Raw genomic sequence first — 18,574 nt, forward strand, 5'->3', positions numbered from 1 at the left:
AGCACTAAGACTGCAAGTGTGCACCTCACACCAGCCTCCAGCGTGAGTCTTAAGCATTCAGTAAATTCAACTAGGCAGACCACTTAGAAAGAGGGTTTGGGGGACTGGAGAGATGGCTCGGTGGTTGAGACTACTAGCTGTTCCTCTAGAGGACTCGAGCTCAATTCCCAGCACCCACATGGCAGCTCACAACTGTCTGCAACTCTGGATCCAGGGATGTGCATATGCATGCAAGAAAAATACCCACAGAGCCCGAGATGGGAGCTCTGGCTTTGAAGTCACACAGCCTTAAATCCTGACTCCCTTTTATTCACTTATTTAGACTGTCTGCACTTAAGTGTCTTTCTCTGGAAAGTGAACCCATAAGACCTACTGCCAAAAGGACAAAGCAAAAGATAGTACCAGCAAAGGGCTTGACACAGGGACAGATTCACAGTGACCATCTTAGGACCCTCATAGGAATGCCAGTCATTTCATTTGTAATATAGAGGTGATACTGTCCGGTGGGCTCTGTAAGGCTCGAAGGACATGCCATATATTTTTCTCTTTCCTATTCTGCTGTTTTTTAAAGTGGGAGGGTGGGGATAGGGGGTGGTATATGTGTGTGTACCATGTTCATGTGGTATGTGTGTGATGTTTGTGTGTATGTGTGTGGTATGTGCATGTGTGTGGCATATGTGTGTATATGTGTGTGATATATATATGTGGCATGTACATGTGGTATGTGTATGTGATGTTTATGTGTGTGTATATGTGTGTGCTGTGTGGGTGGTATGTGCATGTGTGTGGCATATGTGTATGTGGGGTATATATGTGTGTGGCATGTTCATGTGATATGTGTGTATATGATGTTTATATATGTGTGTGTATGTGTGTGCTGTGTGGGTGGTATGTGCATGTGTGTGGTATATGTATCATGTGTGTGTGTGCACAAGTTTGCAAGTACTGGATGCTTGTTTGCTTGCATGTGTGCAGGTACCTATGGAGGCCAGAGGTTGATATGAAGAGTCAATCTTCACAATTATATATTAAGGTAGGATCTCTCCGTTGAACACGGAACTTGCTAGTCTAGCAAGCCAATTTGTTCCAGGGACCCCCATCACCACCTCCTGAACACTAGAATTATAGGTGGGCTCTGGTGTCCATCTGGCATTTACATGGATGTTGGGAATCCAGACTCCAGTCCACATGCTTTTATGGGAAGCACAGTACCCACTGAGCTGTCTCCTGGGACTCTTCACCTGATTTTTTTGAGAGAAGGTTTCCCACTGAAACGAGTTCACTATCAGCCGGATTTACTGGCAAGAAAATCCATAGGATTCCCTTGCATCGGCCTCCTCGAAGTGAATTGACAAGTGAGTCCCTCCATACCTGGTTTTGGCTTTTTACATGGGTGCTGGGGACTTGAACTCAGTTGCTCTTGCTTGCACAATAAATACTTTACCCGCTGAGCCATCTCCCTGGCTCTCTCAGAGTGAATTCCAGGACAGCCAGGACTACACAGAGAAACCCTGTCTCGAAAAACCAAAAAAAAAAGGACTCTGGGTTCACCCAGCACTTCCAAAACCAACCAACCAACCAAACAAAACCAGAAAGCATTTTAATTTCAGTTTTGTGGACTGAGAGGTCTAACACTGAGGTGTTGGCATCTTCTGGGCTCTTCACCATCATCTCATTTGGAAGAAGAAAGGACAAATGAGTGTGGAAGCCTGCTGAGGAGCAGAGGGCATCTCTGTTCTCATCTGTCTTCCAGCCTACCCCTTGAGCCAGGAGTCCCAAATGACAGAGCCTTCTCCCACTCAATCTCTCCTTGGCATGTTAATAGAACCCATGTTAATATCCCTCCCAACATTAGCCTGAGGTCAAGGAAGATGCCTGAGAGGGCAAAGTCTATGTCATCGGATGCTGGAGGTTTAGCTGTTGCCCTCCTGGGAGGAGGAGATAAACTCAAGCCTCAGACTCTTGGCTTTAACTCCAAAGGCCTCCAGTGGGAGTCTGCAGTTTAACTCAATCCTGCTCCATTCTGGGCACCCCAGCATGACTTGACACTTCTAAATAAGTAAGACACACTCGCATCCCACATGCAATGTAGCTTACACACAAGCTTCATACAAATTGAGTTACAGGTGGTTGGATAATATAGTAGAGTTATGGGCTGGAGAGATGGCTCAGTGGTTAAGAGCATTGACTGCTCTTCCAGAGGTCCTCAGTTCAATTCCCAACAACCACATGGTGGCTCACAACCATCTGTAATGGGATCTGATGCCCTCTTCTGGTGTGTCTGAAGACAGCTACAGCGTATTCATACAAATAAAATAAATAAGTCTTTTTGTTTGGTTGGTTTGGTTTGGTTTTTTGAGACAGGGTTTCTCTGTGTAGCCCTGGCTATCCTGGAACTCACTCTGTAGAGCAGGCTGGCCTCCAACTCAGAAATCCACCTGCCTTTTCCTCCCAAGTGCTGGGATTAAAGGCATGCACCACCACTGCCTGGCTGAATAAACCTTTAAAAACATAAATAGTGGAGTTATTATTTAATCTTTGTTTGATTCTATAATGTGACTTTCCTTTTGTTTTCATTTTGAAGCCAATAACTTTTCCAGGTTTCAATCGCGGTCCCTAAACCTGAGACTATGAAGCTAAGGAGTGGAGCAATAGCACTACCATCACTAAAGTAGCTGGGTTAGACTCCTCTCCCAGAATCTGCTAACCCCAAAACCCAGGTGGACTGTACTCACCCCACTGACTTGTCTATTCATCCAACCACCCATCCACCCACCAATTCATTCAAGCATCCATCCATCCATCCATCTATCCATCCATCCATCCATCCATCCATCCATCCATCCATCCAGAGGGACTGTGGTAAAAAAGGCAAGTATGATATAAGGCTGCCCTCTAGAGGTTGCTCTGGGGAGGTACAGATGGGGAAGTTGAGATCCTCCCTCCCGCATTCCTTGGTTACCTTTTATTTAATTTTATCTATTTATTTATTTAATGTAAGTACACTGTCGATGTCGTCAGACACACCAGAAGAGGGCACTGGATTCCATTACAGATGGTTGTAAGCCACTATGTGGTTGCTGGGAATTGAACTCAGGACCTCTGGAAGAGCTGTCAATACACATAAGGTCAAACACACTAAGTAAGATACATAGATAGGCACTTTGGTACAGTTTATTGCAATGACTGCTGGGTTGCACTAGTGCATCAAGCCCTCTGGGAGAACCAGGGAATGTCTCAGATAACCGGAGTGGGCTTTTCAGGGGCACTGGCGCTCAATCTGGGCCTCAAAGGGTGTCCGTGACATTTCCAGGCTTCTCTGCATAGAAAAACCATTCTGGGTGAGAGGAACACCTCTACAGAATGACAGACTTGCAAGGGCCTGTGAGGAGAATAGAACATACCTAGTAGTTTACAACGAGACACATCTAGCAGGAGAGGGAGGGCCACGTGACAAGGAAGAGGAAACCCATCCAACAAAACTTCTCCTGGGCCCAAGGATGAAGTCAGAACGCCGATTACAAAGCTGCAGGGTCTTAATCCTTGGAGTGAGGGCATCGATTTGTTCATTCAGTTGGTATTTGCTGAGTGAGCACCTTGCCTGTGCCAGAAGCTATTTTAAGCATGGCGTGTGCAGCAGGCAACAATCCTACAGTGCTTAAAATGTAAGCGTGCTCAAGAGGACAAACAGCAAACACTACGAGTGATCGTGTTTGTTTGCTGTATGGATAGTCATGCTAGAAGCCGTAGGCAGCGTTCTGGGTGAAATAATAATGCAGACCGGGAGGAGGGAATATTGTCGAATGAAAAAAAAAAAGGAAGAAAGAAAAAGGAAAGGAAAGGAATTGCCTGCTCCTAGGGATGGCGAAGGAGAAAGTTAATTATAGATATGGATATGTGGGAGAGCAGAGGCAGACACATCTGGGAGAGTCCAGCGTAGTCATGACCCTGAACTACATGGGGAGAGAGGAGGGAGACAGTAGAACCAAGTACAGCAGCCAAGCACAAAAGGAGCAAAAGAGGGTAGGCAACCAACATGTCTGCATTGTACGGAGAAGAGTCTGGGGGGGAAGGGCTCTTCCCTGGGCTGGAAAGTTCAGGGTAGAGGGCAGGGTATGTCAGCCCTACCCTGTAACAGGTAGGCACTGAGGGATGCTGGGAGAACCTAGAGGCCCAGGTCCACATTGATAAATAGGCACCTCCTCCGATTGTCCTGGGCTGGAAACTGAACAGTCACCATGCCTACAGCTCTTTGCGGTGTGCTGAATGAGGTTAATTAAAAAACAAACAGCCGGGCGGTGGTGGTGCACGCCTTTAATCCCAGCACTTGGGAGGCAGAGGCAGGTGAATTTCTGAGTTCGAGGCCAGCCTGGTCTACAGAGTAAGCTCCAGGACAGCCAGGGCTACACAGAGAAACCCTGTCTCGAAAAACAAAAAAAAACAAAAACAAAACGAAATGAAACAAAAAACGAAGAGGGGTTCAGTGGCTGAGAGCACCGGCTGCTTTCCCATAGGACCCTGTTCAACTCCCAGCACCCACATGGCAGCTCTAACCACTGTCATTTAAGTCCCAGGGGACCCGATGCTCTTTCATGGCCTCCTCAGACACCAGACATACAGGTAATACATAGACATTTATGTAGGCAAAAGTACCCAAACACATAATGTAATAAAAATTACACATAAAGTCTGCTGAAGTAATATAGGCCTTTAATCCCAGAATTTAGGAGTCAGAGATAGGTGGATCTCTGAATTTCAGGCCAGTCTGGTCTACAGAGCAAGTTCCAGGACAGCCAAGGCTACACAGAGAAATCTTATCTCAAAAAAAAAAAGTTATACATAAAAATAAGTTTACACACACACACGCACACACATACACACAGTATTTTAGTTGCATGTCTGTATACCACATATGTACCTGATTCCCTCAGAAGCCAGAAGAGGGCATCAGATACCCTGCAATTGGGATTACAAATCTATTGAGCCACAGTGTGGGTGCTAGATCCTCTGGAAGAGCAGGCAATGCTCTTAACCACGAGGCCATCTTTCCAACCCCTCTGTAGGCTTAGAATTTTCAAAGCTTTAACTATGGTTCTTTAGTACTGCAATCTCCATTCTAGCCCACCACACACCAGAGGTAGGGGAAAAGAAGGTTAATGGGAAATAGGGGTTTAGAAATAGTTCTTTGAGGTGATTCCAATCTTCGTTGTCAGCAATCCAGTCCACTAGCAAAACACCAAACATGAATCTGCAGTGGCAGCTTGATCCAGAGGGAACTGTGAGGCATATTTCCGTAGAAGCGGCAAGAAGCAGCTGGAACACAACTGAAAGTTCTTTGGTGTGTTTCTCTCTATGAAGTCACGACAAGCAAAGATCAGGGAAGAAAGCAAGGTAAACCAATGCAAGACCATTGTCCACTGTGTTGGGTTGTATTTATACCCTTTCTGAACATCATATGTCCTTCACCAGGCAGCTTCCAGAAAAACACCAAGTGTCTGTCCTCAGCAAAACATTCTCTCACATATCTGCTTCAGCAAAACATCCTCTCAGAAGAGAGCTTGCAGAAAAACATCACACACGACAGAACTGAGTCTCCAAGGAAACTAGAAATTCCCACATTATCCCTCTTTTTGAGATAAGGTCTCCAGCCAAAGCTGTCCTCAAAATCACTAAGTAGCCCTGGATAACCTTGAACCTCTGATCCTTCTGCTTCTACAGATCCACTGAATTCCTGGTGTGGCATGCCACCACACACAGTGTTTGAGGTGCTGAGGATTGAATCCAGGGTTTCATGCATACAGGGTAAGCATTCTATCAACCAAACTATATCCCCAGCCAAAACCGGCTTACCTTTTACAATAAGTAAATAAAAGCAGCATAAGAAGATTAGGGATAATAGAGGTTGGGTGACTGCCATATTAAATAGGGACAAGCTTTGGAGCAAGACCTAAAGAAAACTATTGAGTGAGCCTATGGTTGTAAAGTAGCAGTTCTCAAACTGTGGGTCTTGACTCCCTTGGGGTTCGAATGGCTCTTTCACAGAGAGTCACATATCGGATAGCCTGCATGTCAAACATTTACACTACAATTCTACAAGTTTCTTTTCTTCTCTCTCTCTCTCTCTCTCTCTCTTTTTTTTTTTGGTTTTTCGAGATAGGGTTTCTCTGTGTAGCCCTGGCTGAACTCACTCTGTAGACCAGACTGGCCTCGAACTCAGAAATCTACCTGCCTCTGCCTCCCAAGTGCTGGGATTAAAGGCATGCACCACCACAGCCCGGCTCCTGTGCAAATTTTAAACCGACCTTTTCCATCTGCCACTCCCTGCCCTCAAGTTCTCTTTCTGGAGACAGGTACTCATGTGGCTCAGCTTTGAACCCAAGAAGTAGTAAGGAGCTTTGACTTCTGATCCCCCTGCTTCCATATCACACAGATGTTGGACACTGTGCTGGAGCCTGAACTCACAGTTTCAGAACTTTGAAAGAAGAAAGAAGAAGAGGGCATCAGATTCCCTAGGGCTGGAGTTGCAGCCATCTCCAAGTCTTTATAGGAAGCCAGAATTTCGATTTTTCAGATTCACTTTCATCTTGTTTCCAACAGGACGCTGTTCTGCAGCCCAGGCTACCCTAAAATTCATGTCAATCTTCTTCCTCAGCTTCCTGAGTTCTAGGATTACAAGCACCAGCCTACAGCAATTTTAAATAATTTTAGTAGAAGTATAATCACACTTGTATAAATATTATTCAGCCTTACTATACGATAAAGAATTAATTATTGGGGGGGGGGGATGGAGCTGGTTCATTGGTTGAAAGCACTTGATGGCCTTTGCACTGGTTGGTTTTCTGTGTCAACTTGACACAAGCTGGAATTATCACAGAGAAAGGAGCCTCCCTTGAGGAAATGCCTCCATGAGATTGTTGTAGGGCATTTTCTCAATTAGTGATCAAAGGGGAGAGGGTCTAGCCCATTGAAGGTGGTACCATCCTTGAGCTGGTGGTCCTGGGTTCTATAAGAAAGCAAGTTGAGCAAGCCGGGGGAAGCAATCCAGTAAGCAGCACCCCTCCACGGCTTCTGCATCATCTCCTGCCTCCAAGTTCCTACCCTGTGTGAGTTCCTGTCCTGGCTTCCTTTGGTGATGAACAGCAATGTAGAAGTGTAAACTGAATAAACCCTTTCCTTCTCAGGTTGCTTCTTGGTCATGATGTTTTGTGCAGGAATATAAACCCCGACTAAAACAGTCTTCTAGAGGAACTGGGTTTGATTCCTAGCACCCACATGGTAGCTCACAACCATCTGTAACTCTAGTTCCAGGGAATCCGAGGCCCTTTTCTAACCTTGCAGTCACCAGCTACACACACACAAACACACACACACACACACACACACACACAAAATGCACAGATGTGCATGAAAGCAAAACACTCATACATATATAATAATACAATAAATACATCTTTAAAAAAATAAATTTAGGGCTGGAGAGATGGCTCAGTGGTTAAGAGCACTGGCTGCTCTTCCACAGGTCCTGAGTTCAATTCCCAGCAACCACATGGTGGCTCACAACCATCTATAATGGGATCCGATGTCCCCTTCTGTTGTGTCTGAAGATAAGCTACAGCGTACTCATATAAATAAATAAACTTAAAAAAATAATTTTTTTTTTTTTTTGGTTTTTCGAGACAGGGTTTTTCTGTGTAGTCCTGGCTGTCCTGGAACTCACTCTGTAGACCAGGCTGGTCTTGAACTCAGAAATCCGCCTGTCTCTGCCTCCCAAGTGCTGGGATTAAAGGCGTGCGCCACCACCGCCCGGCAAAAAAATAATTTAAGAAATTAATTAACTATTAGGAATCTGGGCTGTTCATAACCACCTGTAATTCCAACTCTAAGAGATTCCACACCCTCTCTGGTGGCTTTCTTGGGTACCTGCACACATGTGGTATTCATTTCAACATGCATGCACACGCACAGACACACACAGACACACACACACACACACACACAAACCACATGCGAGCATGCACACACAAAAAAATTTAAAAGAATTCTTTTTGAGGTGAGGTATGATAGTACATGCTTTTAATCCCAACACTGGGGAAGCAGAGGGAGAAGCAGGCAGATCCCTGTGAGTTCAAGGACAGCAAGACCTGTCTCAAAAACAAACAAACAAACAAACACAATTTGAGGGTTGGAAAGATGGCTCAGCAATTAAGAGCACTGGCTCCTCTTCCAAAAGACTCAGGCTCAATTCCCAGAACCTCTGGAACTGTAGTTATAGACATTGTTAACTGACTGCCCAGTTTGTGCTGGCAGACAGTTCTCAACTGCCTATAACTCCAGTTCTAGAGTACCCGATGCTATCTTTGGCTTCTCGGGGCACTACGCATACATGGTACATAGTCAAGCGGGTAACATACCCATACACATAAAATAAGAATGAATACATGCTGCAGAGATGGCTCAGTGGCTAAGGGTATTGGCTGCTCTTTCAAAAGACTTGGGTTTAATTCCCAGCACCCACATGGTGGCTCACAACCATCCCTAATTGCAATTCCAGGGGATCCTTCACCTTCGTATCTCTGTGGGCTCTAGCCATGCATGTGGTGGACATGCAGACATGCAAGCAGAATGCTCATACACATAAAATAAATCAATATTTTAAAATAATTTTAAAAAATAAACGTTTAAATTAAAAAAAAAAAACTATTGGGGCTGGAGAGATGGCTCCGCGGTTAAGAGCACTGACTGCTCTTTCAGAGGTCCTCAGTTCAATTCCCAGCAACCACATGGTGGCTCACAACCATCTGTAATGGGATCCGATGCCCTCTTCTGGTGTGTCTGAAGAGAGCAATGGTGGTGTTCTCATGCATAAAATAAATAAATCTTTTTAAAAGCCAAATAACTATTAGGATTACATACTGTTCTAGTTTGCTTTCTATAGCTGTGATAAACAACATAACCAAAAGCAAGTTGAGAAGGGTTTATTTTATCTTACAGTCTACAGCCCATCATAAAGGAAAGCCAGCGTGGGAGGCTTAAGGCAGGGATTGAAGCAGAAGCCAAGTACCAACACTGCTTACCGCTTAACTGCCCCCTCCCCAACAGCTTACTTGCTAGTGTCTTACATACTTCGAGACCACCTGCTCAGGGATTCTATAGCCGCTGCCACGGATGAACTGCGTTCACCTGAAAGGAGGACTGGAAATGAAAAGGAGACGAGGGGCGAGAGAAACATGGAGCCAAGACAGTTTTCCGATCAAGGCTCAAAGTTTAATGGTCAGCACTGCGTTTATATAGGGAAAGCCCACCAGAACCCACCCTTTGTTTCAGTTGTGAGGCAGGCCCAGCGGGCAGTCTCTTTCTAAAGTCTTGCAGGAAGTTGCAAGTGTAAACAAAGCAGCTGGATTCCGCTAGGTGTTAAGGTCTTATGTGGCAACAAGGTCTGTTCAGACTGCTCAAGGCTGGGGAGGGCACAGGATTCCACTATCCACAGGGGGCTGAGCCCCACGCATCAATCATCAATCGGCCATCAAGAAGATGTCCCATAGACTCGCCACAGGCCAATCTGATAGAGGCAACTCTTCAGATGAGATTTCCTCTTTCTAACTGACACCAGCTTGAGTCAAGTTTATAAAATACACACTGTCTTCTGATCTTTTAATCATATATATGTATATATGTATATATATGTGTGTGTATGTGTATATGTATATACATATATATACATATATTAAGATTTATTCATTTATTGTATGTATATGAGTATTGTTAGTATTCTGTCTAAACTCCACCTCCACAGTTACCTGGCAACAGCCAGGTAGGCCTGGTCCACTATAAAAGGGGCTGCTTGACTGACCCCTCCTCTCTCTCTTACTCTCTTACCCTCTTACTCTCTTGCCTTGCTGTCCCCTCCCCCCCCCTTCTCTTCCTCTCTTTCCACGTGCTCATGGCCAGCCTCTACTTCTCTTCCTCTCTTCTTCCATCTACTTCATTCTACCTTTACCCTATCTCCTGAATAAACCTCCCCCACTTGGAACCTTGTGGTCTGGAGTGGTCTGTTCTGAACTGTGGTCGGACATCTGAAATAACAACTAACAAGTATACTGTCACTCTCTTCAGACATACCAGAAGAGGACATCAAATCCCATTACAGATGGTTGTGAGCCACCATGTGGTTGCTGGGAATTGAACTGAGGACCTCTGGAAGAGCAGTCAGTGCTCTTAACCGCTGAGCCATCTCACCAGCCCCCATATATATTTTTATGTGTGTGTCTATATTTGTTTGTATGTGTTTGTATATGTATGTATGTGTAGGCCAGAGGACAATCTATCCTTTCTCCAAATGTTCTACTTTTATTTTCAGACATGATCTCTCACTGCCTGGGACTTGCCAAATATTTACTTTGAAGAGTGATACCAACAAACCCAGTTTCTCATTTTGCAGCTTTCATTTTTTTTTTTTTTTTTTTTTTTTTTAAATCATGAGCCTTTTCTCCATGTTTTTTAAAAAATATTTTGGCCGGGCGGTGGTGGCGCACGCCTTTAATCCCAGCACTTGGGAGACAGAGGCAAGTGGATTTCTGAGTTCGAGGCTAGCCTGGTCTACAGAGTGAGTTCCAGGACAGCCAGGGCTACACAGAGAAACCCTGTCTCGAAAAAAAAGAAAAAAAAAAAAGAAGAAAAAATTAGTGTTTATTTTGCTAGTTTAAAACATTTTTATTTTATGTGTGTTTTAGTTCAGGAATGCATGCGTACCACATGCATGCAGTGCCCTGAAGCCAAAACAAGGGTGTCATATTCCTTAGACTGGAGTTACAGACTATGGGGGCGTCATGTGGGTCCTGGGAACCAAATCTGGACCTTTTGGAAGAGCAGCCGGTGCTCTTAACTGTTGAGACCTCTTCTCGGTCCTCATTTCTTTCTTTTAAATTTAACTTTGTGAGACTGAAGCACTACTTATTTTGCTAACGAGGCTCCTTTACATTTAATTTTAGCCATAATTTGTGCCGTGCCTTCAACTGCAGTTCTTAAGAGGCTGAATAAGGTAGAGCTCTGTAAATTCAACGCTAGCCTGGACTCCATATCGAGTTCCAGGCTAGTCAGGGTTACATAGAAAGATCTTGAATCAGAAAAGAATTGTTTTAATGTTTTATTACATATATTCATTTATTGTGTTCTTGGGGGTAAACTAGCTGAATGAGCCAGGGGGGGGTGTGTGAGCCAGTAAGCAGAGGAGACTTGTGGGGGCTTTTCTCATTCCACTATGTAGGTCCTGGGAATGGAACTTAGTTTGTAAAACTTGGTGGTCAAGGCCTTTACCTGCTGAGCCGTCCATCTCACTAGGCCAGTTTTTAATTATGTATATGTGGGGTAGGCAGAGTATGTGCAAGTGTTCTTGACATCCAAAGGAGGGTATGAGCTCCCTTAGAACTCCAGTTACAAGCTGTTATGTGCAACTCCACATGGGTGCTGGGAACCGAACTCTGGTCCCCTAGTGTTCTAAACCCTCCAGCCCTGGGAACACCAGGGTCACATAGCAACATCTCGTCTCTGAAAGAAAAAAAGAAAAAAGGAAAATATTCTTAAACTGGGTATGATGGTGCATGCCTGTAATTCTAGAACTTGGAAGTTGGAGACAGGAGGATTAAGACTTCATCTAGAACCTGGATAGAATCAAAAGCCACCCTGGGCTATGTGAGACCCTATCCAAAAGAAAAAAAGAAAAGGAAAAGAAAACTTTTATTATTTTATTTCATGTTCATTCTTATTTTTAAAGATTTCATTAGTCAGGCAGTGGTGGTGCACACCTTTAATCCCAGCACTTGGGAGGCAGAAGCAGGAGAATTTCTGAGTTTGAGGCCAGCCTGGTCTACAGAGTGAGTTCCAGGACAGCCAGGGCTACACAGAGAAACCCTGTCTCGAAAAACAAAAAACAAAACAAAAAAAGATTTCATTGAGCATGTATGTTTGTGCATCTACATGTGGACATGTGTGCCTGAGTGTAGGTTCCTGCAGAGGCCATAGTCTTTGGGTCCCCTCAAGACAGAGATGGTGTTACAGAGGACTGTGAGCTGCCTGACACAGTTGCTGGAAACCACAGTTCTATCCTCTGGAAGAGCAGCAAGCAACTGCCGAGCCACCTCTCTGGTTCCTATTTCTGCTCATTTTTATAAATGGATTATAATACCTGTCCTCTTTAGGGCCAGTAAGATGGGTCTGAGCAATTAATTACCTTACAAGCCAGATGACAATCTGAGTTTGATCTCTGGAACCTACAGTGGATGGAGTGGACTGAAAGTTGGCCTCTGGCTGCCACACTGTGGCACATACAAGCCCAAACTTTCAAATATAGTAACAAAATAAAACAAATTAGGGCTGAAGAGATGGCTCATCAGTTAAAAGCACTGTCTGTTCTTCCAGAGGACCTGACTTTGAGACTCAGCACCCACAAGGTGACTCACAAGTATCTCTAACTTCAGTACCAGGGAATCCAATGCCCTCTTTTGGCCTCTGAGGGCATCAGACACATATGTGGTACACATGCAGGCAAAACACCTATATATTTTTAAATTTATGTTTAAATATATATAGTTTATTTAAGTATTTACTATCAGTGTGACATTTACTTTTCCCATTCAGTAAACTCTGCACAGGAGGACATGGTAGCAAACGCCTTTAATTCCAGCAATCTGGGAGACTGGGAAATCTCTGTGAGTTCCAGAACAGCCGGGACTACAAAAAGGGACACTGTCTCAAAAAAAAAAAAAAAAAAAGAAAGAAAGAAAGAAAAAAAAAAAGAAAGAAAGAAAGAAAGAAAGAAAGAAAGAAAGAAAAGAAAAAAGAAAAAAAAAAAAACAAGCAATGACAAAAGGTCTGCTATGTTCATTCTTTTTCATCAAAACCTTTGCATAACATTATTTATTTAGTGCAGGTTCCTAGAAGTGTTAATACTGGCTCAAAGAGGGCGGAGCATTTAAAGGTTCTCAATTACTCAAGAATTACTAGGTCAAAGAGGATTCACAGCATTTCATAAAATATTGCCAAACTGCTTTCCAGGAAGGTATTCTAATTCATAATAGCTGAGTGGTTATTGCAGTCCTATTTTTCCTGTTCCTATCCTTCATGCTTGTGTGCATATACATGTGTTGTCGTTGTTGTTTTATGCAAGGTTTTGCTACTTAATCCAGACTAGCCTAGAGCTTGTGCAATCTTCCAGCTGTAGCCTTCTGTTGTCTGAAATTACAAGAATACACTACCTGACTTCTTTGCATACTTTGTTCTGCCAACTAATTGTTTTTGTTTTAGAGTTCTCCTCGCTCCTAATACAATTGTCTGGTCCCACCTTGGTTTTTTGACCTAAACTCATGAAGCTTAGTCTAGCCTTGAACTCCTGACCTTTCTGTCTCCACTTGCCAAGTGCTAGGATTTCAGGGATGAAATAGCAAACCTGGCTGTTAATTGTACTTTTTTTGTTGTTTTTTTCTTTCACCATTCAATTTTTGAGTCCATGTTGACTGACCACTGACAGGCCCACAACAGCACGCTCACTACTTAGAAATTTTCCAGCCTGCCTTAATTCTTGGACGAAAATGGGGATTTTTACAAATAACTATACTGGAAGGCACTGTAAAGGCGTCGGCGCTCCCTGCCAGGAAGCAACGTCTCGCGGGATGTCGGTGGTCCTTGAGTCCTCGAACAGGACTACAAGGCCCAACAAGCAATGCGCTCCAAGGTCCAAGCGGCCGAATGAAGGCTCGGAGCCCGTATCACGTGTCCGCTTGCGTCAAGCGGCCGGTTACCACTCCCACGCTTTTTAATTCCGCTTGCACCTTGGTCGCCATTTTGTGTTGAAGGTTGTAGAACCTCTGAGTCTCGTCGACTCTATGGTCAAGCATTTCGGGATTCGACCAATCGTAACCCCGATCACGAAAAAGAACCCGCCTTTATCCGCAAGGAGGCGGGAATTGCCACGAAGCTCCTGTGGAGAGAGAGGAAGAAGCTGAAAAAGACCAATAAGAAAGATGGAGTTGATGACGCTAGCCAATTGGAACGCGGAGAGATAACGGCCAATGGGAGTGGAGGGACTCCGAACACGTGGGTGGGGGAGCTGAGTGCTGAGACCAAGGGCTAAAGCTGGGAGGTGAGTCAGTCACCTTGAGCAGGAGTGTGCTGTGGTGTGAGCAGGGGCTGCAGGGGCGTGGGAGTGCAGGTGACTTGGGACCGGGAGACAGGGGTCTGCAAGGCCGTGAGCTGTGCCACGTGGAGCAGCCTTTGCCTCCAGGGATAGGGAAGGAGAACGAGAGTCTTTAAGCCTTATCAATTAGTGTTAATTACCAACGGTAATGAGCGATAAACGGCCGCTGGGGAGAGTAGGGGACAGCTATGTAACTTGGGCAGGATCCTGCACGACGTCTGCCAGTCTCTGCCTCCAGTCTTCCCGGGAGACCATTCCCTTTCGCAACATTTCCCTCTTGGGGCCTGAGCCACCTCCTTTTACTTCCGTTCTTGGTTGGTCCTTCTGCAGACCCGCTGCGCAGAATGTGGTTGACCCCGGAATCTGCTCTGTCCTTCTGACCTCTAATGCTCTCCTTAGCTGGGGTATAGGAAGAGGGTTGGGGAGATCGATTGGAGGTAGATGGGGACGACAAGAGGTACCAGTATAAGCAAACACCCGGGCTTTCATAGGAATTATATTTATTTTCACCCCCTTCTTCTTGCAGATTGAAAAATGCAGACCACCAAGGCACTGCTCATTTCTCCAGTTCTGGTAAGCGGTGACTCCGGGTTTCCCTATAGTGCCAGGTATGGTATGGGAGCAGTTTGTTTAATGAATGGACTAAGAGGAGCTGGCGTTCCGTGTTGATGATGGTGATGTCTATTGGGGAAGGGTATAGGATGTGTTTGCAGGTACCCTATTCAGGCCTGTAAACCAAGCTTTCAGGGCTTTCTGAGTGTCCTCAGATAAGCTAGAGCTGACCTTTTATCATAGTCCTGATTTGGCTGTAGCCAGACAACCAGAAAGCAGTTTTTCTCAACCTTGGCTGCATGTTCAGTTCATCTGGAAAGCCTAATGCTCCTAATGCCCCGACTGCACCTCAGACCAATTCCGTCAGACTGTGAGAATGAAGGGGGAGCCCCAAGTAATTTTGGTAGAACACCCCAGGTGATTCCAGTGTTCTGCCAAACCTGAGAGTCATTGCACTGAATAATATGTCAAGAAATTTGTGTCGAGCTTTTCTAAGATGGCTGTTCTGGGAGTCAGACCAGGCTCTCTGGTCCCCTGCATGAAGGATATATGTTGCTGTAAATGCATTTTCAGTAAATCTCTCCCCTTGGTGCCTTTTGTTACCTCAAAAACTGATTGGATGTTTGAATCTGGGAAACTGATTAAGTCTGTGCCCTTGGAAAGGAACTTTGGTACCTGGTTTGGTTTGGTTTGGTTCTGAGGATTGACCCCAGGATCTTGTGAGTGCTCCCCAGCCTGGTACATTATATCAAATGATGATGGCTGCTACTACAGATTCTCAGCATAGCTGTCTCCGATTGCAGACCTACCTGAGAAAAATAAGAATAAGTTAATTGACCTTGAAATGTATTGTGACAAACTCCTGCCGCTTAGGTTGTGGTTTCTGGGGTTTTTGTTTGTTTGTTTTTGTTTGTCTGATTTGGAGCAATATATCTTTCTGATTTCACAGATCCGCTCCTGTACCAGGGGTCTAATCAGGCCTGTGTCTGCCTCCCTCCTCAGTAGACCAGAGGCCCCATCTAAACAGGTAAGGAAGTCAGGCCCCTCAGAATGTCCCTAGGCAATGGTCCCTCCAGTTAACTGTGGTGCTTTCAGGAGAACTAGAGGATCCACTATGACAGCCTTGTAATTCCAAGACTCAAATGATAATCATAGATGTGACCAGGCCTATCTGAAAACACCCTAGGACTGACATTCTGTCTGCAAGCAGAGCACTCTGCCCTTTGGGCGGGGTGAGCGTGGAGGGCCACCTGACTGTGGCCTCACTGCTCCTTGCACTCCCTCACTGCCTCCCTTCCTTCTAGCCTTCCTGCAGCCGCTCCCCTCTCCAGGTGGCCAGACGGGAATTTCAGACCAGTGTTATTTCCCGGGACATCGACACGGCAGCCAAGTTCATTGGTGCTGGGGCCGCCACAGTTGGTGTGGCTGGATCAGGGGCTGGCATTGGCACAGTGTTTGGTAGCTTGATTATTGGCTATGCCAGGTAAGTTTGGGGCTGTCTGCAATGGTTCTTCATATAAATTCCACCCCATTTGGGCAGAGTCTTAGCAAGCAGGAGTCTCCAGGTTGATGTTCTTTTACCTCCTATTTCTCCAGTGACCTAAGTCAGAATTGAAGTACACCACATGCAAAGTTGCCAGTCTCCGTTCCTGTCCAAGTTCTCAGGGTAGATGTAGGCTAGCCCCTTTTGGAATAGCAGCCCCTCCCTTGCCGTCTTCTGATCCATCCTCTGTCCTGTCTCTGCAGGAACCCGTCTCTCAAGCAGCAGCTCTTCTCATATGCCATCCTGGGCTTTGCCCTGTCTGAGGCCATGGGACTATTCTGTTTGATGGTCGCCTTCCTCATCCTCTTCGCCATGTGAGGCTCCATGGGGTCACCCAGCCGTCCCTGCTGCTTTGACTCCATGCCAGTCCTGGTGCTGGGGTGTGCCGAGCTTTACCATTAAACAACGTTTCTCTAAACCATGTGCCTGTGCCTGTCTTTCTACCCTGGGGGGAGGGGGAGGCTTTGGAATGGTGAGCAGTGACACTTGGGTCAGCCTTGGTGATAAAGAAGTGGGCAGAGCATGAAAGGGTCTCAGGTCTCCCAGGAGAATATGAAATAGCCTGGGTAGTGATATTGGTGCTTTGTCCCTTAAAAATGTAGCATATCAACAGGTGCCATTTCATTGGATTTTGCTTATTTGAGGTGGGAGGGGGTGTATTGTTTTATTTTGTTGAGTCCTTAGGGCTTTGCTGTGTAGCTTTGACTGGCCTGGAACTTATATATAACCTATATAGACCAGGTTAGCTATGAAATTATAGAGATCTACCTGCCTCTACTGGGATTAAAGGCATGCGCCCCCTATTGTTTATAACAGGTAACGGTTTTTGAGGAGCTTAATTTACTACAAACTCTGTGCTGAGTGTTGAACAGCAACCCTGTTAAGCATAACCATTAAGTCTGTTTTACACATGAGAGACCTGTGCTTAGGAAGGCAAAAGAGTTTGTCCAAAACCCTGAGCAGGGAAGGGGAATTAGCCTTAGTTTAAAGGTGCTACCCATCTGATGTTTCTCCCTACCCCCAGCCCTTTTTTATTTTTGCCACACTTTAAAAGTGCTGTAGAGAAGCAGATTAAAGGTAGAGTGTTGATTGAGTAGTCAAGATGGCTCTGTGGGGTAGAGATTCTTCCCTTCTTTGTTGTTTTGTTTCTCTGCATAGTTCCCCATGTTCTAGAACTCAATCTGTTCTGCTAGCCTTCAGCTCACAGAAATCCTCCTGCTTCTGCCTCCCAAGTGCTGGGATTAAAAGCTGTAACCACCACGCCCATCTGAGTAAAGGTTCTTGTCACAGTAGCCTATGGCTCCACAGAAGATGAAGGTGGCGGGAGGCCTCGAGGCCTCATCACCTGTATCTAGCTCCTGAGTCGCATTTTCACCCTTAGCCTCATGGGCTTTTGAAATGGTGAGTAAACAGAAGACACAATTTTCCCTTAATCTATAATCTTTGCTTGAGCCAAAGTGCTTTTGGAGGGTGTGGACTAGTGAATTCCTTGGAGTTGTGAAGCTTCTTTTTCTGTGGCTTGTGTCCTCCCCCCTCATTTGACTAAAATGGCACTGATGGCTCAGGTAAAACAATGACTCATCTCCTGCCACCCCCTCCACACACACACACACACACACACACACACACACACGTGAAAAGCATACAGGCATCCATGTTTGTGTATGTAGATGGCAGGAGAATCCATGCAGACATTCGGGCCAGAAAGCTGTCAGATTGGAATTGGAGTTACAGGCAGATGTGTTAGTAGGAGTGGAACCCACATCTATAAGAAGAGTTTGAAGCCGGGCGGTGGTGGCGCATACCTTTAATCCCAGCACTTGGGAGGCAGAGACAGGTGGATTTCTGAGTTCGAGGCCAGCCTGGTCTACAGAGTGGGTTTCAAGATAGCCAGGACTACACAGAGAAACCCTGTCTCAAAAAACAGAAAAAAAAAAAAGAAAAAAAAAAAAAAAGGAAGAGTTTGAACTCTTTTTTTTTTTCTTTTTTGAAAATTATTTATTTCTATTATATGTATTTTGGTGTGGTGTTTTGCCTGCATGTACATCTCTGAGGATGTCAGATCCCCTGGAACTGGAGTGACACAGTTCTGAGTGCCATATGGGGTCTGGTAAGTAAACCCGGGTCCTCTGGAAGAGTAGCCAGTGCTCTTAACACTGAGCCGTCTCTGCAGCTCTCAGTTTGAGTTCTTAACCATTAAGCCAGTTCTCGTGTCTGGAACAAGTCATTTTTTATAAGAAACCAAGAGGAGAGCTCGAGGGGTGGGGCGTCCTGCTAAGGTTGTATAGCTG

At 45.2% G+C, this 18,574-nt stretch overlaps 1 protein-coding gene across 3 annotated transcripts; it reads left to right on the plus strand.

Moving 5' to 3' along the window:
- The first annotated feature begins 14,023 nt into the window (after positions 1-14,023).
- Atp5mc1 (ATP synthase membrane subunit c locus 1) lies at positions 14,024-16,701 on the plus strand. 3 transcript variants are annotated; one of them, XM_034504225.2, is made up of 5 exons: positions 14,024-14,134; positions 14,715-14,761; positions 15,690-15,767; positions 16,045-16,223; positions 16,487-16,701. In XM_034504225.2, the coding sequence occupies exons 2-5, from the start codon at positions 14,723-14,725 to the stop codon at positions 16,599-16,601; spliced, it is 411 nt and encodes a 136-aa protein (XP_034360116.1). In that variant the 5' UTR covers positions 14,024-14,134; positions 14,715-14,722; the 3' UTR covers positions 16,602-16,701. The 3 variants fall into 3 exon arrangements, with proteins under 3 accessions (XP_034360116.1, XP_034360117.1, XP_076792032.1); XM_034504226.2 differs by having other exon boundaries at positions 14,090-14,203; XM_076935917.1 differs by lacking the exon at positions 14,024-14,134 and adding an exon at positions 14,309-14,333.
- The last annotated feature ends 1,873 nt before the right edge of the window (positions 16,702-18,574 follow it).

The sequence above is a fragment of the Arvicanthis niloticus genome, chromosome 6 (genome assembly GCF_011762505.2).
Source record: "Arvicanthis niloticus isolate mArvNil1 chromosome 6, mArvNil1.pat.X, whole genome shotgun sequence".
Classification (NCBI taxonomy): Eukaryota; Metazoa; Chordata; class Mammalia; order Rodentia; family Muridae; genus Arvicanthis; species Arvicanthis niloticus.